At 47.8% G+C, this 22,607-nt stretch overlaps 1 protein-coding gene across 1 annotated transcript in view; it reads left to right on the top strand.

Moving 5' to 3' along the window:
- Nucleotides 1-1,131: 1,131 nt before the first annotated feature.
- The window catches only part of LOC131289608 (regulator of G-protein signaling loco), a 43,401-nt gene continuing 21,925 nt past the window's right edge, over nt 1,132-22,607 (top strand). The window contains exon 1 of the mRNA XM_058318901.1: nt 1,132-4,140. Within this exon, the coding sequence (XP_058174884.1) occupies nt 1,132-4,140 (3,009 nt within the window). The remainder of the gene's footprint in view (nt 4,141-22,607) is intronic.

Genomic DNA, 22,607 nt, shown 5'->3' with positions numbered 1-22,607 from the left:
AAGGTGTACTCTGCGGACATACCCTTTTGGCTGCGTACTGAAAAGGCTACGGGCGAAACGTCACTTCGTTTGAAGTGCCTCAAACGATCGGAAAAGAAAAACGGCAAAACAACGCGTCGTTCGTGAGGTTCGTTTTGTTTACGTTCGCGATGAAATCTTCTGTTTTTCGCGAGTTAAATCAAAGCGCATGCTTGTAAACCATCCCGTTTGGTTGCAGTGACGAATCTCAAACCAACTAGAATCGTTTCTTTAGTGGTAAAATAAGCGAGAATAGTGTAAATGTTTGAAGCAAAGCTACGCGAAAACAGAGGAAACTAGCCTTCCCGAGAGACATACTTTCGCGTTCGCAGCGTTCTTCTTCGCAAGAGGAAACAAGATTGGAAGAGAAAATCGCGGAGGCTGTGTGCGTGTGTCCGCATTGCGTATGGTCGCTTCATAATTGACAGCTTTCTACGATCAGCAAGCACGATCGTCTTCGTGGAAAATAATAATTCGTCCACCGTAAGCTTTCTACGAGAAAAATGCATTTTTTTCGGGAACCATTTGTGCAGTGCGCTGTTTGCGGCAGCGAGTGAGTTGCTTTTTCAGCAGTCGAGATCGTGGCCCAGCATCTGCAAACCCGTTACGGGTTGCTACGGGTTGCGCAGATACGATTGTGTTGGTGGTTAAATGGTCCCGCAACTGGCGAAGGAATGCAGGTACGGTAACAGCAGCAATAATATGAACACCACTGAACCCCCTGCAGCAGCACCAGGAAGGGGTCGGATCATCGGTACCAATAAAGTGCACAAGAAAGCCGTGGCGATCCGTGGTGATAAGTTGAACCAATAGTAGCCGAAATGGTAAACAAAATGGAAAAGCATCGTGCAAATATTACCCAGTTCGGTAAACAATTCCGTCCGATATGTTGTTACTCATCCGTATAGCTCAATAGTGTCCGCGTAGGGCTTTTTCGATCCTCGCGGAAGAAAGTGATTTTGCCCACGTACCACATGTATCGAAGACAAGAAGAAAAGGGAATAGTCCAACCAAGCAGAAGTGTCTCGAATATTCTATAATTTAAGTAATCTAGGGGTAGAAACCCCCCGTGAGGTGCAATCGTAGAGTGGTGTAGGGTAAAAGAGGTCAACCATGCACGCTGGCGCGGGAAGTGGGGGTGTTAGTGGGGGTGGAGCGGCGCATCGGAGACGCAAGAAGCGCTCGAACTACGGCATCCGGACAGTGGAAGTGAACCGGGGCTCGAATGGGTTCGGCTTTACCATTTCCGGCCAGCAGCCGTGCATACTGTCCTGCATCGTTACCGCGTCACCGGCGGATCTGGCCGGGCTCCGGGCGGGTGATTTTCTCATATCCGTCAACGGGCTGAACGTGTCGAAGCTGCCACATGAGTCGGTGGTGCAGTTGATTGGCGGCACTCACGGCACGATCCGGATGGCGATCGCGGAAAATTACTACTCGGACAGTTCGGATGAGGGCATTCTGTTCCAGCATGCCGGGCAGCAGGCACGCGCACGGCCAAAGTATCCGCACAAGGCTAAATTTTCCCGCGGCATTGCGTCCGGAATGACGCACGGAGCAGGTGCGGGTGGAGGCTCGAATGGGCCGAATGTTGGTGGCTCCGAACGTTCCATTTGTGGAGGCTCTGGGTCAGGTGGACCGGCGGGCCAGGATGAGTTGACGCTTAATGACTCCTCTCCACCCGGGACGACGGCGTACAACGTTATCCACAGTCCGAACGCCAGCAATAGCTGTGATATTTCCAACGTGAGTGCAATGGTTCGCTCGGTGCAGCTGGGGTCGGCTGAGGATGAGCTCGCCGGAGGACAGTGTGCCGGTCCGTCGGGCCAGGAGAGACATTCGGCCCTCGAGTACCAGGCCGTCGTAGGGTACCTGGGGACGATCGAGATGCCCAAACAGATCGCCACCAGCTCGAAGCTGCAAACGGTGCGCAGTTGCATCCGAAAGATGCGACAGGAAAAGCGAAACCCAACGACCGTCTTGATGACCATTTTGCCTTCCTGCTTGAATCTGACCAACACAAGCAACAACCTGATCGCGAAGTACGCCTCGGCCCGACTCAGCTACGTCAGCAGCAGTAGCGAGAGCGATAACAAATACTTCGGCTTGGTCACCTCGGCCATCTACGCGGACGGGTTGATGTGCGACAGCGCCGACGATGTGCTGCTGATGAGCCACCCGCGCAAGGATGTGGTCATCTCGAATAGCTGCCATGTGTTTGTGATCGATGGAAAGTTGGCGGTGGAGCACGAGTTGCACCTGGAAAAGGCCGCTATCTTCAGGATCGTCTGCACGAAAGACCCTATCACGAACCTGTGCCTCGAATTCCCGTCCAACTCGGAGTACGTGGTCAACCTGATACGCAGCATGTACAGCCTAAAGTCCCCCATCAAACCTGGTGAAGGGGGGTCCGGGAGTGGAAGTCGAAAACCACCGGTGGCGAGGAGTCTCAACCTGGATGGAGGCGGTGCCGGGCGCTTTCCTCGGAATCGTTCCGATCCTCGATTGAATCCATCGCGAGCAGAGGGGGACGCACATGACGTCCTGGCAGCAAATTCGCCGCAGCCTAGTAATCACAGTGAAATAACTACCACATCGAGTAACTCCGACTCGGGTATTGGCTTTCACAACGATTGCCGGAACATCTCCGACCGCATACTGTTGGTGGATTTCCCGGGTATGCTTGGGCCGCAGCAACAGCGGCTACTCCAGCAGCAACAGATAGCGAATGTGCGAGCACACTACCGGAAGTCGCATCCGTTCTTGCGCCCGGCGGGAATAATTAACGAAATACCGTCGAAAATGGACAATCCTATAAGGAACATCCGTAGCACGAACGGCGCCGTAGTGGGACCGGCCCATTCTTCCCGACTCAACGGCGGGTTGCAGATTGTCCACGGGAAGTCAAAGTCGGCCGACTACAGCTACCCTTCGACTTCGGCAGGGTTCAGTGGGGGTTTCATTGATCGACTAACGGTTCGTGCACGTCCCGACCCAAAGGCGTTCGCCTCGGACCGATCGCCCTCGAAGGAGAACGTACTGAACGCGTACATGCATGACGAAGCGAGTCGCGGACTGGAACCACCGGACAGTGAGGCGTTGATGCCGCTGGGTATCATGGAGGACCCGTGGGCTTACGATGGTAGGACGCTGGACGAGCAAGGAAACGTGGTCGAGGAACGACCGATCGATGTGCCCCCGATGGAGAATCTCTTTCTCGATCTGGATCGCTACAACAATGATAACGTGAAAAACAGTCTGCTAGCAGCACGTTCCTGTGACGATATGATCCTCTCCCTCGGGAAGGAATCGATGATGCAACGGGCCAACGGTGGTGGTCAGTGTGGTGACGATAGTGCCCCGACGGATGTCCTGCTCGACGTGGAGGCGTACGAACGGCTGAAGGTGAAACTCTCGATAGACGATCTTACGCTCATCTCAGCTGGCGGGATCGATCGAATGGATGGCACCGTGGTGTCGGAACATGAAGCCGGTGCGCCGCAAGACCATGGAAGCAGTCAGCACGTGTTCCTACAGCCCCTGAAACCGGTGAAACGGTCAAAGAAAGCCTGCACGACGCACACGAGTAAATCGGCGACGGGGAAACTGGCTGCCATCCACCACGACGACATACAGCACCGAGGTGTCCGCCATCGGGGTGATAAGCTGGCGGCATACAAGCTCAGTCCGAAAGTGTTCGGGCTTCCGAGGCCGATTTCCATTAGCTTCGAGAACATCTCAACGCTTTCGGCAAGCGATGGTACCGGACATGGAAGGGTTTCAGCAGCAAACGGTGGTGTGTGTTTGGAGGGTGAAGGAAGTTCCAGTGGTCGCAAAGGTTCCCATAAGCCGGGCAACGGTACGCCCGGTGGTTCTGGCAGAAAAAGTCGTTCGGCTAAGCGCTTGAGTGGAGGATTTTCGGCCATCTGGGGAAGCCTACAGGAGCTGCGGAGTGGAGGTGGTTTCGGGAAGAGCACCGCTGAAGAATCCGGCCGGGGGAAGCACGACGAAACGGTCGGCCCAATAGACGAGCCCTCGAAAAAGAAGAATCGTGAGCGGAGGTTAAGCGGACTGAAGCTGCTGGAAGCGACCTACAGTGAGCCTGATCTGCGATACGATGAGGTAAGTTTGCTGTTTTTAATATATTACACTGATCGAAACTACGATTGGTTGTGCTCTATCAGACGTACACTTACCCGGTTGACACACATGTCGAGCTAATGACGAGGCAGAGTTTGTAGAGAACGGTCGTAACCTCGATTGAGATGCATTTAACCAACACACACCACAAAGCATGCAACCAACCGGACAGATGCATTGAATCATTAACCATTGATGTCTGGGGACGTCGGGGGAGTCGTGCGATGAGTGGAATTTTCTTATGAGTAATCCGCCCTTGGTGGGGCGGGAATGAACATAGATGAAGACAGTCGCGTCTCGTGGATGACGATAGTTTGAAATTAAGCTGCAAAGCAGGCAGGGTTCAGGAAGTGACAAAACCATCTCCTCAGTACTCGGTATACTCTGTGCGGTGTTTGTTGGAAGATATGTGGCTGGTTGGCTGTGATCTTTGTGCAATTTGGGTTGCATCACGACAGGTGGTTGTCTGAAATGTGTAGAATCTCGAGCTTTCCCCCAGGTGCTACAAAAAGGTAGTCAAGATGTGTGTTCTTCGAATGAAATGAGGAAGTTCATGATCATCGTTAATATTTGGATGGATCTTTTTCTATCCATAGTAGCCCACGCGGAAAGCGTAATGTTGTAGAACACACATTCTTGCTCGAGAAGTAGGCGACTACATCGAGAAAACGAGAATTCAGAGGCAGCGTGATAGTGTGGACAAATTTTTTAATACAAGCACTGAGGAAGTGAGATCGTAAAATATACACAAATCTACCGGAAGATTGCACAAGAAGTTCGAATCTAAGTTCCAGCAAACATATGTCACCTTTCGCAGTCGTTGGTCAAGGTTGGTTTCAGTGCGGTTGTGTTTCCAAACCGGGTCCCAATAATGACACCCGGTGCAATGTTTCCTCTGCCTAGAGCGGAACGGAGAGGAAATTGAAATTGATTGAGTTAAAAGTTTAATTGATGCCAATTGAGTACTATTAACCGGAAAGGTCTTCTGCGGCACTCGGGTGACCGCTGTCGAGCCCTGCTTGGGTGCCCGGCCGATGGCTGTGATGCTAGATAGCGACTAAGGCGCACCGGCCGTAGAGGGTGAATCTATTGAACCGACGATGACCGAAGGTTTCGGTTGAAGCTCTTGTTTCGTATGTGATCAAATATAGTTCTGGATTGGATTGCCTGCATGCTCTACACTCTATTGCGTGTAAACACTTTTCACGAACGGGTAATTAGCTCTTTAGCGATCAGATAATTGAGTTTCAGAATTGACTCACACTCAGGCAAAGGAGTTCCAACAGATTTTTCCACCGCGTAGGCTATGCTAAGCTTGGTGGGAATCAAATTTCTCTCTGTTAAAAGAAAATTATTCGATAACGAAATGTCTTTGTTTACCATATCACCTGATATTGTCAGGCAGCACCGAATTCCCTATCGCCCTGGCCGCGCCTCGTCCGCTTATCTGATAAGGCTGCGTAGGTCCGACCATCATTTGGGAATGGACGGAGTTCGAGTTAGTATTTACCCGATGTCTTCTCGCTTGTTGATGTTGTTGGGCCCGGGACTGATTGTCGATGGCAGTAGTGGTGCACTGGTCTGTTGGTGCCGTTCGTTATCGGAACTGTCGATTGAGAAGTGCTTCAAGTGTCATTGGTTGTAGGTATTGGTACGTGGAGCCGTACGGCGGGGACTGAACGGTGCAACCGATGGCAAATTGGTCACGCCAGTATCGAGTCAGTGGCTGTTCGATTGCGCCGTTCGCCCTCAGTGTCGTCAGTCTGGGCTACAGTTTGCTCCAATTCACGTGCAATCGTTAGCAAAGCAAAGCGATGATGCATCTTTAACTAAACCAACCCCTAGTTGATACAACTAAAACTTCTTCGCGGTAGAACCGTTTTGATTTTGCGTCTTTAGCTTTCGGGGGGAGGTTCATTCGCCAAGTTCATGTGTTGTCCCCGGCCGCGGGGTAAAGTGTTGCCGAAGCGAATGCATACGGAATCCAGCCTCGAGCTGCACCAGAAGAAACCGAATGGCGTTGTGCAGATGGTGCTGAGTGGATTGGTGTGTGGCTACAATGGTTCGGAGCAGATAACAACGGTAAGACGGAAGCTGTGTAGTGAAATGCTGGGGGAAGCTCGATCGTAAACCGTTTCGAAGGGGTGCGTTAAGCGACCGGAAGTTTGATGGTTCAATCTACTTTCCAATAACATTTATCAAAAGCCGACAAAAGTATTAGTCATAAGGGAACGTTTCCTAATGCTACCCTGTTCAGTCTACTAGAAAGACGTTTTACTCGTGTGAGTCATGCCGCACGGATGCATTCTTTTTTTTCGCCTGAAACGTATGTTTGTGTGATTTTCGCTAGCGAATGGCCATCGTTGAGACAACGCGGAACGTTACGAAACGATGTTGTATTTAATTGTTCACTAACTAGCCCTTGAAGGGTAAAGTTTCGTTCTCTAAGTAAGTGTTGAAATTGGATGGTGAGGATGGTGAGAAGAGGGGAGTTGATCTTCAAAGTCATTTCATCTAATACCAATTTAATTCACCCGTTGAGTCTTAGTGCATGATCTTCGAACTCTGAACGCCTATCAAGAATATAAGCGACCTGGCTATCGATGACGTCTTAAAAGTAAAAAAGGAATCATACATCTTTCACTAACTCTGTTTTTATGAACCGAAATAGCAGTGGAATGCCACAGGACTAATCTTATCTTATCCATTTCCATTTTCTTCCTCAGGTAAGTGAACGAGCAAAAGCCAAAGGTACGAGATGAAGTTTGAAAAGAGATGGCCGTTATTTGTTGTCCCATGTTGCTGTTTCATCCCCGTGTCGACAAAAGGATATGCTCTCCTCTGCGTACTTACGATCGAAGCATCGAAGCGGCCCAATCTAACGGTCGATCAAATGCGATCCAATAAATGGGGTCCGTGACGAAACAGGCCGTGTCCATATTCTGGTGGCCGGCTGTGGCACGCGCGTTCAGCAAAGGTAATTTCATTTTATGAGTCTCCTCTTCGTTCGTCCCCGGCACGTGCTGTGGAATAAGAAACAAAAAATGGGACTACAAAATTGAAACTTTAAATAAAACCCTCGCATGGTCCCAGGCGTGCAAAGGAAACTTGCTCTGGTTCTCTCTGACTCTGCCAGGTTTCCTTTCAGGATCATCAGGGGTTGTCCTGGTCCTGTCCCGCCAACGTATCTTTCACCTGTTCCCTGATTCGGCCATGCCTGTTTCATTATTTTTACCTTGTCAGGGGTTTTTGTTTGTAACGGCTACTCTTTCCTTCGGTACGGTCCTTTTCTAACCTTGTCCCCAAGGCTGAGAACAGGTTGTAACAGCGTTTGCTTACCAAAGCTGAACACACGTCTCACGTCGGAAGGTAAATGATGGCACCGAGGACACATTGGGGGAAGACTATTTCGTCCACCTTCTACAGCCGGTCAGTCAGCTCTTGTTTTTTCTCCTTCCATCGATCGCATTATCATACACACGGCATTTGTCTTATTTAAGTTTGGCTTTATTCTGCACCATTCTTTGGGGTCAAACTGCTTCGCTTCTTCCCCGTTAAAATGTGATATTTAATTATCGTTGTTCTACAAGATGCCGACCCTTTGCTTTCCCAACTTGACTTCAGTCGACGGGTTTGTGAGGAGTTTTTCGCTCCTTCGAGAGACGTTACTCGTGGTTGGTTTTACTGGAAGCAGAATGGAAGGTTTTTTCCATGCAACATGTGCTCCCTTCTTTGTCCAGTGCATCTTGGCGTAACGCAAGCCTACGGGGGTTTCGATGACGCGATCAAAAACCGCCTCAATATTTATCAGCTTAAGAATTTTTTTATGCATACACCAAGTTTTAAAAGCCACATAAAAATACATAAAGTTATAGGAAATGAATGCTTGAATTCTGATAAGACTGCAGTTGGACACGGTTCCCCTTTGTGATCGGATGATGAAACTTTGCATTTTACAATTAGGTGTTGCTATGACAGGTAATGCATACATATGGATACAATGAGAAGCCGCAAATGAACGACAAGTGCATGTTCAATACCTGGCTCATGTTAAAGTTCCCCTTTGGCGTCGCTTTCTGAACGGTAACTGACAAGATGGGGGTAAAAATCTTTGCTTTAATCCCTCCAAACCACGAACACAAGCTTTGCAGCTTAATTTCACTGGTGAATCCTTTCGCAAATCCTTTGACCTGTGCCCGATGGTCATTTATGTCCTGAGGTCATCAGAACAGGTTTAACGATCGAATATTTACTTACCTTTTTTTTATTAGTTATTCTGGTATTTGCATCGTCCCTTGCATTCGGCTAGGATGAGTTTTTGCTGTGTGTGCTCTGTCAATTACTCTCATCATCATTACCATCATCATCATGATCATGCGAAAAAGTGCAAGTGCATATGGTCGAAGTGAAAAGTCGAGTGAAAGAGAGCGTCGTGTCTCGATCGGTCCGATTCAACACTCCCTTCCCTTCCGTGGTTGAGAAAGTTGATGCGGAAGAAGAAACCGTACGGCGCGGGGTCCAGCGCGGGGAAAGATCGAATTTGGAAGTAAATGATGGCTACAATACCCACATGTGTAGTACGAAATGGAAAGGAGAAAAGAAACAGTCGACCGTGACAGTGAACACATGACGTGCACGCACGTCCGGGAATCCTCCGCTCGGGTTCGAGGGTTGTTCAACTAAAGGGAAGATTCTTTCTGCCCGAGCTTGTCTGTATGTGTTAAGAAGGAAGGAAGGTGGCCGTACGTCCCCATCATCGCCTTGCAGCGGAAGTTGAGGGAATTCTTTTTTCCATGGTTTCCAACCATCTCACTCTGTTCCTATTGCTTCCGAATGGAAGGGTCGGAAGGATGACGTACCGGTTCAGTCGCGGTGGTGTGCGACGATGCATCCCAGCCCTGGAATCATCAATGATCACGTTGGGGGAAGGTAAAATGCGTGTACCACGGCGTGCAGCTGTGTTGCCGCTCCGTACCATCCCTCGCGAAAAAGGGAAAACGTTCGACGAGAGTGCCGAGCGGCGAAGAAGCGACCGACAGCAATCCGGACGAGACGATTTCGGTTGCTTTTTTTTGCTTTGCGCCCAACCGTGCCCGGGTCGGGGTTGTTGGTCGTGTCGATCACGAGGGGAACTTCAGTCAGTCAGCAGCTCTCCCGGCACTGCCCGGCACGTCGACGTCGAGGATCGAACGTGAATCGCTGTCGAATCGATTTCGGCATTCGGGCCGAACTTTCGAGCCGCGAGCTCCTCAATCATTGTGAGTGAAATGAGAAAAGTGTTTCCGTGTCTGGTGGTTGCGTGTCTGGCGGGAAGAGGAAGGCCTAGTGCGCAACATTATGTGACCAATGGCCGACAGCCGAAGCATAAACCTCAAAAGTGGTGCTGCGCGTTTCCTCGAGTGGGGGTGGTGGATATTTTTGATAAAAATTCCGCGTTTTACACTTTTGTGAACGGTTCGGTTATCGATAACATTGTAGTTTGCGGACCGCGTGAAGAGTGATTTACAACGCGATTCTATTGTTTTTACACATGTTTACTCTCTAATAAAACCCAGTCTCTCCATTTTGTAGAAAGTGTTGTACGAATATATTGTGCTTCAATACACTGCAGTGCATACTTTACAAATTCCTGACATGGTTGGAAGATCATCGGTTTGCATTGTTTTCTTTCGTTTGAACAAGTTTGGTTACATTTAACTTGATAATAGTTATCAAAAAACTCTCTTGGGCAGGCGCTTCCTCTTGCATTAATAATGTACAAGATCGTAAAAATTTTGGTTATATGTCATTGTGGGTGGTTTTTGAATTCCCAATCGTCTCGATGTTTGTCGATTCATTCTTTTTCTTCCATTCGGCTGTTGTTTTTTCGTTCGTTTCGGTGATGGATTTATATCACTCACGACCGCTTCGCGTTGATCGTGTTAAGAATATTAAAATGGTTCGAGATTCTGTGTGCTACTTTTTCTTTTTTGTTTATTGCGCACATTGAACAACGCTGACCCATATACAAAATAATTTTTACTCGGTCGGTATGTGCTCCCTTAGCGTCATGGAATGGATAGTTCGGAGTTGTGTCTTTTAAAAGTGTTAAAGTTTTCATTTGATGCTAGTTCTTGTAACAATCCAAAGACAGGTGTACATTTGCATTCAATACACACGTTAGATGGTGGTTTAATTGCCCGTTATGTGCCTTCTTCGTTTTAAGTGAAGGAGAGCCTCGATTGTTCTTTGACTATTTTTAACACCAGGTAGAAACGAAGCGGCGAACAGAAATTCTTAAAGTCTCCCATTTTAGGTTCATTTGCAGCGCAATCAATCAATGTTGTGTGCATGCACGGGTGTATGTTTACAAACAGTTTCGACAACGAACAGCGGTCCCCAAACGTTCTTCAGCCTCGCGTGATGGACGATGCCGTCATCCGGTTTCTTTTCCTCCATTAGCGCAAAAACAAGATTCTGGCTATCAGTTAACTTACGCAGAGTTCTGTGATTCACCGTCAGGTCGGTTTTGCGGAACCGATGATACGGACACGCCTGTGTATAGCACCGTCGCCGGGGCACTTCCGCTTCAATGGCGGCGACCCCGCCATTTTTGTCTCTGCTAGCGACAGTCCGACCGGATGGACACCTTTTCTCACCTTCGGGTGATGGTGTGACGGCGAGGGAATTCCCCAAACGCGTTGTATCTGTTGCGTTCATCATTTTTGGATGGAAACGATATGGATCAATTTATGACGTAGCTGTTTGTTCGTGTTAAACGTCTGCTTCACCGATGCTACAAGACACAGTTGCGAACGTTTACCAAGTACATGACGGTTCGAACTGATTCGCGCTCCGAGAAACCACGCATAGAGAAGGAGTTGGAGAATTCTATTAATAACTTATGATACTGTGAAGTAAAATGTAGCACTCGTTCTCGGACCACCCGTAGGTGTTGAAATCTTCTGAAAGGTTGGTGGAGTAACGTCTAGTGTGTAGCAAAAAAAAAAAGAAAAAAATCAAGCGAAACACAACCTTTTTCCAGGTGTTATTGTTTTGATTCGGGTCCCCATCTCCGGCCGGGGATGATATCACCTGTTTGCGAGAGGAGGAGGTGTGTTTACGGACCAGCATCTTGTTCGAGGCCACAGGGTCGCGTTGGGTAAACGAGTTGACTGTTAAAATTGTTTACCTTTAGTTGATGCGATTTTGTTATTTGCCTATTCGGCTACAACGGCCACAACTGATGGAGGCGTGCAGGAAATCCGGATAGTTAAAGGCCCATTAACACACCTCACACTCGTGGGTCCTTTTTTTCGCACTGGATTTGTGCATTACTGGATAAATTGGTACACATGATTTGATTATTGAAGTTACTGGAGTTGAGGAGGTTTTTCTATCTCACTTTACTTATTCATGTTATTTGTTTAAGTATGTACACAAGGTCCGTTTTCTTATACGACTTGTAGCTTGATTTGCATGACGTTAATTGATGGTTCATGCCCTTTTGAACTGTTTCAAATTTGTTCAAAACCATTTTTGATACAGTTCTGTTATTCATTAATTCATGTTTATTGTTATACAGTAGATTCACAAATATGCATGTTCGTATTATTCGTTTGAAGATTATCCGCGATCGTTCCAGGATGTTTTTTTTTTAAATCACAATCTAATAATGAACTTCATTACTGTGATCTTTGAAATAAACCTTTTTTTAAATTATTTTAATTTTTTTGTTCCTTTTTTGACATTTTGTGGATTTTCTACTGATTTGACATCCACGTGGTCGCCCATTACCGTGGATGATCGTGATCATTTGACTGTTCCATTGCTTTGGGAGTTCTGTATTTTCCAAATGCTTAAAACAAAACTTTCATTAAATCAGTTGACGAATATACTCCTTGTGATAGGTTCATGTTTTGGAGGGAAGTGAAAGAATAACATACACTTTATCAAACGTGCATCGTTGCACCTCTTTCTGCCGTTGTAACCAGTCCGCAGATTAACGGATGTAACATGCGTTACCACTTTTCAACCTACCTCCCGGAAGTCACTTTACCCTCCTCCCGTGTATTTTCCACCGAACGACATTATCTCTCGGCTTTAATCAACTGAACAGTGGGAGTGGGGGCAGAGTGGGGGATGGGAGAAGAAATCGTGATTTCAAACATTTTTGCTCCAGTCTTCTCCCCAACCCACCGCTCGGATCGATAATGATTGATAATTAAAATCCGCCGCGTATTCTCCGGGCTTCGCGTGTCTGTTGCGCGTCTAGCTTTGCGCATGCGCACCACGGCTTTCGTCGTAATCAAAGTGTTCGATTACAGTGCAGTAGTTCGATGCAAGAGGAGCGAAAAGAGGGCGGGAGAAAGTGTGTGGGTGTGGATGTACTTGTGCGGGACTGAGATGCCCGGAGCCGGTTGGGTGGGAAGAAAGTGAAGAATGTGCGCCGATGGGTGCGCGAAGGGCAGTAGCAGATCGCCGTTGCCGTTGAATGCGTTTTGCGCACACACTTCCAATTCCCATCGAGAGGCGCGCCTGTGCACACACACGCCCTGGCCCGCGCGGTGGCGTGGAAAACCTACCTACCGGCGATGGTGCAACGGAGCGTCGCGAAAGTTAGAATCGATCGTGATGTAGAACGGGGCGGATCGATCCGCAGCTCGAGCTCGTTCTGTGTGTTCCAAAGTTTTCCAAAAACTACTCGCAAAGTGCTTGGGAGGGCAGTTGCAGAAGTGAACGGCGATGAGCCGATGGGTAAAGTTGGAATACTATTCGTTAGAGCTTATCAAGTGTTTCCCGCAGTTGATGTTTTTCCTTGGTGGTGAAGATAGAACGAATGGCTGGAGCACTGCAAGTGCTCGTTGAATGAGGCAAGACCTTTCATAAATGGTAAACAGTGTGTTGAAAGTGTGTCCTAAGCAGTGGTGTGGTGTTAGGAAATCGACGAGGTAAATTATAAACAAGAAACGATGGCCAACAACAGTGATTCGGCGAACGGAGCCACGCCGGAAGGAGAATGTGTACCGACGAAGTCGTCTGAAATTACAATCGTCATGCGGACGGTCATGTCGTCCGGTGCTGGCAACGCCAAAAATGAGCTCGTCCAGAAGGCGACGATCGGGAACGATCGCGACCAGCCACGGGAAACCATCATCGGACACGGATGCCCGGCGGGCAGTAATCGCATCGAGGTGACGACAAGCGTCCGCACGGTGCTGGAGTGTCCTGCGGTGGGCACGGACGGAGGACAGCCGCCGTCGGCTGCGGCCGCATGCGTGGAAGCGGCCGCCGTCGCCAGCATACTGCAACCGGTTTTGAGCAAGAATTTTATCGCCCTCCTGAAGAGCGCCAACGATTCGTCGTTCGAGAATGTGCTCGAGTTTAAGTCGCTGCTCGCCGGAGTTGGTGGTGGTTCCGGTGGTGGTAAGGATCGCTGCCGGTCGTGCGAGCAACACTCCAAGCACGGGCTCAGCTCGGACGACTCGGAGGTAGCGGCGATCGACGAGCAGGCCACGTTGGCCGCCGTGGTGAAGAAGGCGAAAACGGACGCGGAGGCGGTCGCTTCGGGGGATCCCGAAACCAAGCGGAACGCCTTTCGTGACCGGCTCGGGTCGACCTCGACACCGATCAAGATACGGATCGAAACCGGCGAGCAACGGGTGGACGGGTTGGGTGAAGACTATCGGCTGAATCTGCTCACGCCACCGGCCGACGCTTCGTTCATCGATTCGGACTTTGAGTCGATGGAGCAGGATCAGTACGATACGTGCAGTAGCAAGGGGAGCTCCAGGATGGGCGGGCAAGATCATCACGAGCTGACGGTGCAGCAGCGGATGCTGGAGGAACTCGCATGTCTTGAGGTACCTGCAACCAAACCAGCCCCTCCATCGCCGGTGAGGAAGGCGCAGGATCCCTGGGGAAGCTGCAGCACCACCGCTCGGAAGTCCTCGTCCTCTACGAAAGCGTTCTTCGAGGAAGCCCTACGAACGCCTCTCGCCATCCGGAAGCACTTCCAGAAGCGTCGCAACTCGGAGCTTCCCAAGCAACCTTCGCACGGGAATCTTCTGAACTTCTTCACGGCAAAGAAAAAGAGCAACAGCCTCGAGGGTGGACTGAAGAGTCCCCGGGCAAAGCGGTCCCTAACGTGCAGCACCGCCACGACGACGACGAGTGAGAACAGCTCGGAAAACGGAAGTCGCTGTGTATCGCCGGCCCTGACGGAGGAAAACCTGCGCCGGCTGTCGGTGGCGTTTGTGAGACGCGAATCGGACGCCCTCAATCGGACGCTCGTTTGGGGCGAAAACTACGACTACTCGTTCGAGTGCGAACCGTCCCACTCGGACGTGGATGAGGAGGATGAGCATGTCGGGCAGCACGACGATGGCGATGGAGCCGACGGTTCGCCTCCCTCCATGCCAATGGCCACCACCACTCCGTTTAGCTCGTGCATTTCCACGGAACGTCGCGTTAGCACCAAGCTGGTGCACTTTGAACTATCGTCGCCCGACTCGTCCTACGAACTGCAGCCGCCGATTGTGCCGAGCTTCAAGATAGATCCACCGGGAGGAGGTGCGTGCAGTACGTCCTCCGGGGTGGTCGGATTGATCATCGGCGCGGCGGCGTACGCTACGGCCACCACTACCGCCAGCTTCCTGAAACGCTCCGCCAGCGAACCGCTTCACTGCAAGCTGCGGAGTCACAGCTGCACTCCGCTCACATCCGACATAGGCGAGTCGGATGAGGAGGACTCGGATCCGGTGGTGTCGCCCAGGGAGGAGGCGCCGATCATGTGCAAGGCGCTCGTTCCCGTGCGCCCGTTCACCAGCGTCCATCAGGCGTCCGTGCGGAGTTTGGACAAGATTGGAGTAAGTTTGTGATAATCAGAGAAAGTGGTGAGAGGGTTCGGTCTTGTCGACAGATTTACCATTTTAATCAGTATCGGTTATCAAGGGTTTCGATTTTCTTTGTACACATTAGCATGTTAAGTTGAGCTTTCTGAGAATCGCATAAGAAGGTTCATCCATGACCATAACAACTATCAAACTTTGACGCAACTGAAGTTTTGTTTTCTACTCGTCAAAACAATCGTTTTAGTTTTTTTTCCAATTACTGATAGTGACAGCAGCTGTACCCTTCCTATCGTATGTTTGCGATCGCCAAAAAGATATCAATTACGAACCCAACCATTATCATTACCCCGCTCCATTTGTCCACTTGGAGGGTAAGTCTTTGTTTACAAACCGACATTAACGTGAGGCAACAAATGGAGAAAAGAAAAAAAGGTATCATTTTCACTCGTCGTTTGCAGGTGTTTAATTCTATTGCAATGCTTCGTTTATCCGGTCAGAAAGAGGCATACAAAATTACATGCATTTCTTGGCAATTGGAAAGAGCGGGTATTTGCAAGATATTTGTTTAATTGTCTATCTTGCCAACCTACACTTGCCGAGGCGATCGATAACGATGAGAGGATTGGCTCGGCTTGGGAAGCACGCATCACGAGGGTTGGTACGTGATACGTGGCTTCCCACGGAAAAGCATGTTCCATTGTGCGGTCGCAGTGATGGAATGCTGGTGGCAAGGGCGATGAAATATAAAATAAAGCGGGGCCGAGTGAAGAGTAGCAGCTAATCAATTAATGACACACAAAACCGCAGATCGTTTGATTGAATTCAAAAGCACGTGCATTCTGGTCAGTGGTTAGCATTGAGAATTTAAGTAATCCAAAACAAAAACAATCGATGTGATTATTATAGTTTCATCGGCATAGTGACGTGGATTCAAGTAATAACTGCCAACGAAAATTAGGTTATGCGTTTAACGGTTATCGATTGACGCAAATTCGATTGCTGGAAGTTATTCTTGTCATATCTTTTTTATTCCTTCTTCACCAAACAAATTGCTAGTCTCATTAATGATTCTCTTTGGTTGGAGGTAGTAGAAAGTTCTTCAGCCTTTTTATTTTTCGCTATAGAGAATTACGCTAGTGTGTTCCTTGTAAACAAACATCGTTATGCATTTCCTGTTCTTTTCCTATCCTTACATATTCTAATTCATTCAAACGTTAGGTTCAAATATTTACCGTCGTATCGTTAAGCAAATAGTGGTATATTTGAACGTATTCATACGAGACATATTTCATAGCATTGATACTTGCTGTCAGTGCTTGTGCATAAGTGCAGTGCATAAGCCAACTTTTGATAATCTAAACAGAACATAATTGAGTATCTTATTTACATACCTGTACATGGCCTCTCCAGAATAAAATTGCAATGTCCTGTACCGGTGGAAAATAAACTTTTACAGTAGCTCTTGAGATTACTGTTCGGTTTCTTATCGCAACCGTATAGATCGATCAGGCAATCAACATTTCAGAAGTAAACAAACCGATATTCAAAACGCTGGATGTTCGGACTACAATAGCGATAGTAGCGATACTTGGGTTTATTTACGATATGGACTACTTTGGAATGAATGAAGAGTAGCATCAGGAAAACAACTCAATAGAAAGGTCACCCATGTTTAGATAGGTACACACATTTGCTTCCGACCGCATACTGGAACCTCGGGGTCCCCTTCTCTGCGCTAACATTCGGACGTTTCGGATATGAAGTGGGGCGCTGGCCTCGCAAACATCAACTGCACTCAGCGCTCGATCGTTTACGATGCCATTTTCGGATGCAGTAAAATTGAGCCACCACGAGTCCGGGATGGCTTAAAATGGTCGGCCGGCATCGGCCGTGTGGACTCCCGAGTTGGCTGAAGCATAAGTGGATCTATAAAAGTTAGAACTCCAAGTTGGACAATCTGGGTGTGCTCGTGGGGAAGTTTGCTGTGGAAGACCGGCGGACCATCGAAGGCAAGTGATCACTTGAGAGTCTGGTCCTACCGAACCCGTTATCGTTGCTCAATGTTGCCTCTTCCCACGATCCCGAATGTTCGTATGCTTTGTGTGTGTGTGTATGTCTGTTGTTTACTGGCAGAAGAAGAAGAGCCATCGCCCAACTCACGGCGTACAAGAGGCGGCCTTCTCTTGCAGATGCAAACGATTGCTGCAACAAAGTTGCATGCTATGGTATCGGCATGATACGCTGGAAGCACTTAATCCTCTTCCTGCAATCCGAAGATTAAACTCTGCGCTCCACGCACAACACTTCAGGCTGCGGTAGTCAGTGTCACTTGATACTTCGGTCTCTTCGGTAGCCATTTGATTGGTGCTTAATTTTTCCTGAACGAATCGTCTTACTTCTTCTCTTTTCTTGTCCTATGGCCACCGTTGTTCGCGTGTCATGCAAAACCGGTGAGTCCATCGGCGGGAAGTGGCTTGGAATGGATATACCCTATTGAGCCCCTCGGGAAGGAATAGGCTACCGTTGTTTGTTTGTCGTACCATTCGGGTACTCTTGGAGGATGTTGTGCCGTGTGGTCTGGGAATATTTATTCTAACGATGATCGGCAAACAGACGGTGCCAAAACGAAAGCCTTTATAAAGCTATGGACTTCAGGGGTCCCGTCTCATGTGCATGTTTGCTTGAGTGCAAACGTTAAAACCATAGCTGGAATGTCAGAAGTATTTATTTCTTACTGATTGGAACGATAAATGCATATGTTGGAGGTTATTCGAAGGAAAATAAATGAAAGCAGGATGTTTTAGCCAGTGTCTAGCAAGCAATTGAAAATTATGCAAACAATTTATTGAAATGGGATAGTGCGTTTTACAAAGACGTTTTTGTTTAACGCAGCAGACAATTAAATCAAAATTTCAATCGCATGGGTAATGTTTCCTCGACATGAAAGAACTCTCCTTCCAGTTCGATACTATTAATGTTATGTGATCAGTGACAAACATACCCAGAATGTATAAATAATTTCTATGCGAACGCCGTACCAATACTTTGTTGCAACGCGAGAGCAACTGTTGGGAAGATGCTTCTGGAAATGGCAATGTCAAGTTGACACCAAGATGCTAGATATGCAATAAGATATTGAAAGAACCGGAGGCATCCATTCTAGATCGGAGCCTTTAACGTCTCCCTACCCTAAATTACCATGATCGTGAGAGTTTTTCGCTATTTTCCCTCCGTTGAAACAGGCCTCAGATCCGTTTTCTGGCGGGATACCTGGAACAGATTTAACCTCCTTTGAATGCCGGAACTGATCGTTCGATAGAACCATCGTTTTTCGTGCCCTTGACACGCCGTTCAAGTCTAGGGTAGACTTTGAGCTATTTTTAGCGCATGGCAGTGGCCGCGTGGCATCATTGCACACTGTTACTGCTACTGTTCCGTGTTTTCCCAAGCAATTGCTCCGGTTCATGGGAATAATGCACGGATGCACCGTGACCGATAAGATCGTAATTAATATAGGCGTACGTTCCCCTAAAGCGGGCCAGGTTTGCGCTACAATTAGCGCACATCGTCTTACGCGCTTCGTAGTACTTGCAGTGGGCGGTTTTCCCGGAGCACGTGACACAGATTGCATTCCCAGTATGTGAAGTTCACCGGGATGACGTTGGCCGTGTTCGGTTCGCTAGGGATACATGTGGTTTGGAATAATTACACGTCTTTTCGCACCAGCAAGAACCGCAGCAGACATGTGACTTTAAAACCTGAACCAAATTTGAGCCGCCGGATGGGGTATCGTCTCACCGGAGAACTAGAGTTTTAACAGGCCAATCAACGACGTTAAATTAACTCCACCGGCTCGTTGTTTTGTTTCAAATTCACGTATAGCATGCTAACACCGGTGTTGGCCTGCGGAGGACTGTAAACAGTTGGAAGAATGCCACCACACGCTGAAATCTTGTACTTGCAACGTTTTCGCACACGCGTCCTATATTTTTCGAAAAAAAAGGTTATAAAAGACAAAACTACGGCGCTCTACAATTTATCTTCTGTCAGTGGAGCGCACAGTTATCTGAACCAGCAGCACTGCATGTACGTGGCTTCTTTCGGTCAGCTAATAGCTACCGGTTCTTATCCGTGGCCCATTTTTGGTCCGGAGACCGCGGAGCCCGGCATGCTGCAATTGTTTAGTTTTCTGTATCCGACCGTTTGTCTTCTCTTCCTTTTTTGCGCGCGCTGAAATTTATTCTTCATTTATGACACATTTATCAAGTCAATATAGTGTGCTTCAAAGATTTCCAGAGTTCCCGGCGCAGGTTGGTGATAAAATTGAAATAAATTATCTCCGTGGGTCCCTTATTTGTAGTTGAAGTTGAGTAAGAGCTCAGGCCTCAGGTATAGGAGGAAGTCAAACAGGCATGTCGTGTTTTGTGTGCTAGGAACAGTAGCGAAAGATGTTTTATGACTATAGCTCTCATCCCTTGATACTATGGGGCAGGTCCAACGGGGTCCGTTTGTTTGATTGTTGCAAGAACAAGTTGCTGCGGACATAAAAGATATGTGAAGTACAACTGGCCTATTTTGCCCGATGGTTTATATCAGATTGGGGTTGCAATACCTTCAAGACGGGAGAGAATCTTGGGACGATCCGAGCGAGGATCGACGATCCGCTATAATCTGCAATTATGCGAACACACATCGGATTGGATCAGATAACGAGATGCACCTTCGGTTTCTCCTGCACCCGGGCACTGGTTCTAGCGGAAAGTTTGACCCCTATGCAAGTACGTCCATCCCCTTCATTCTGGACGAGAGCTGATAAACTCCCCTTTTGCATCTAGGCTAGTTCAGTTATTTTGTTTCAGCCTCTATCTTGTTGTCGGTGCAACCGGTACGGTTCATTTCTTAAAGGTCTCCACTAACGGTCTGTTGTCCGACCGAACCGGTGGATCCGTTAGGTTTGTGACGGAAGGCTGTTGTGGCGTTGTTGGACAGTTGACTTGGATCATGCATGGTACGCAATATGGTGGCCCAGGGTTGGGGGATCGATGGTGGTTCTACCTTGTCGTGGCATACCAATGAAGGATGTAATGAAAATAAAATTCAAAAATTTCCAATTTCCCCTCGGGGCAGGTCGCGTCTTGTCCCCCGGGAGAGAGCTTTGTGGCGGAATGTGAAGGGAAATAGTAAACTAAAAGTCCGAATGCCTTCATGGCGCGTTTCCATTTCCTGTTCGACGGGGAAATGGATACGGTTTACCTCGGTTGATGTTTACCCTGTTTTTGGGTGGATCGTTGGCGGATGAGTGTGTCTGTGTGTTTTTGTATTCTCTAAAGCTCACAACAGAGATGCCCGATGCAAACCAACAAAATAAAAACGTTATGAACTTGTTCAGACTCAACCCGTTCAGTTTGTCGCAACGCGGAAGTTTCGCCCAATTTGATTCAATTATCTTAATTTATGAAAACTAAATTAAAGACCGTAGTCTTTTCGTTTGCGCTCGATCCCCTTTCTCTTCGCTGTCACTGCTTTAGTTGTGGCGGCACGGATTCAATCGGAGTTTGTGGCCACGGTGAGGCTTAAAAGTGTGCCCTCTTCATGCGGTGTCGACTGCTTATCGGTGTGGGAAATGGGTCAAGAACTAGCAACCTGTTATCGGAATGGCGCGAGGTTGCTAAAGTTGAAATTACTTGAATACGCTTATTCAAGTTGTTATGCAATTTGCCCTAGATTCTACATGGAGGTTACGAATTAATTTAAGAAATATCAAGTTTCAATTGTACCTCAAATTTGGGCAAACAGTTGAAAAGACTTCCTAAGAATTTAGTTTTGTTCGAACTGAAATACCAAAGAGAACTAAACACAGCAGAATCATCCAACCCGAACATTTTCGAAAGTATAATTTCGGTTATGTTTATAACGGTTTCTGTTGTCGTTACAGGCAAATAATGTGCTGAGCAAACATTACTCCATTAATCATTTAATAATGTTCGTACAATAATTACAACCTTTGACAGGCAAGATCACATTATTCAGAAGCAAAACACGATTGAAACAAATCCTTCTGTCACGCTACTACTGCGCTCAGTTCCACCCCAAGAACGCAAGTCTTTAGCCGGCCAAGATTAATGCTTTAATAATATGGGCAATCAATAACTGAACAGTTTTGGTGCTACTTTATGCGTGCCAAGGTAGGAAAAAAAGCGGCGCAAAATTGGCATACGCACGGTAGCTTTACTAAATCACCAGCCATTTCGTTTTTCGGTCACTGCCATAAATCATCCGCGGGAATCCGGTCGCAACTGGCCCCAGCACGATGGCGTCTAATTGTATGGCGCGAATGTGCAAATTTATTTGGAACTCTGAGCTTTTTGTTTTTCGCTCGAAAGTGTAAATTAAATGTCCCTTTTTCGGAATTTGCACATTCACTGTAATTTTGCTACCGGTTGTTTGGAGGATGTCTCGCAAGGGATGTGTAATCATCGGTTCCAGTTTCTTATTCTCACGCACGTAAATTTCAGCGAGAGAATGCAATTGTATATGATTTTATTCAGCAAAGAAGGAAGAGTCGGGTTACCTAAACAAAAACCTTTTTATTTTTAACGAAAACGAAAAGGGATCTCACCAACCAGATCCCGGAAGTCGGCTATCGGTTGAAGAAGCAGTATGCAGATTTAAAAAGGCTTTAAATGGTTGCGCATTTGTTGTAATGGTCGGTTATTTTCATTCTACCAATCCGACAACCCTTCACCTATGTCCCAAACCCAAACCGCTGCTCTACAGGATCTGCGTCCGGAAAGGATAAAGAGATGAGCAAGAAATATGTATGTACGGCAATTGAACACAGAAAACTCTTGAACCGGTATCTACACTGCACTGAGTACTTCCGGTCCCGAGGCGGAAGGAGTATGCCCCCGAGTGCCGCGTTAACGATATCGTATATTTGAGCATTCATTTGCAACCATTTCAAGCACATTCATTACCTTATTAACATATGTATGCCGGGAGCACGAGTCTTTCCAGTTCGGTTTCCGAGCGGAATCGCTCTGTCCTTTCTACTTTTGTGTTGCGCCCGTCTTTTAATGGTCCATACGGGATTGCGTTTCTTCCATGGGGCTGGAAGGAAGTTTATTCAGGTCTTTCGAGTACTTCAAGGGAGGAGACTTTTTCTCCTTCGAGAATCGTTCGAAAGAAATAACCATAAACTTGTCTCCGAACCGAACCCGGCTCGTCGGATGTGAGCTTACTTTCTCTTGCTCAAAGTTTGACCTGCTGGGAACCAGAACGATCGTCCGTTTGGTTGCGTGTTTTAGTTCTGAAAACGGTCCCAGGGTTTCTGAGCAACTGAGCACTGTGTGTGCAGTTCGTAGGGGTCGATGCTGGCTGGTAGATAATTGTACCTCACCCGGCTATTATTAGTCAATTTTCGTCCGGATCTTCTTCCGGTGACGGCGAAAGATAAACCGATGTCGGGCCGGGTTGAAGGAAGAAAAGTGACACTTAAGTTCAAAGCAGCAGTTGAGAAGTTTATTTCCTAAAGATTTCATCGCTTGAATCCCTTGAACGTTGAAGAGATTGGGTGGTCTGTTTGAGAGTTTCCGAAGCAAATCAGAGATCGTTGGT

The sequence above is a fragment of the Anopheles ziemanni genome, chromosome 3 (genome assembly GCF_943734765.1).
Source record: "Anopheles ziemanni chromosome 3, idAnoZiCoDA_A2_x.2, whole genome shotgun sequence".
NCBI lineage: Eukaryota > Metazoa > Arthropoda > Insecta > Diptera > Culicidae > Anopheles > Anopheles ziemanni.
The sequence above is the reverse complement of the archived record's forward strand: the minus strand, read 5'-3'. Positions and strand labels throughout refer to the sequence as shown.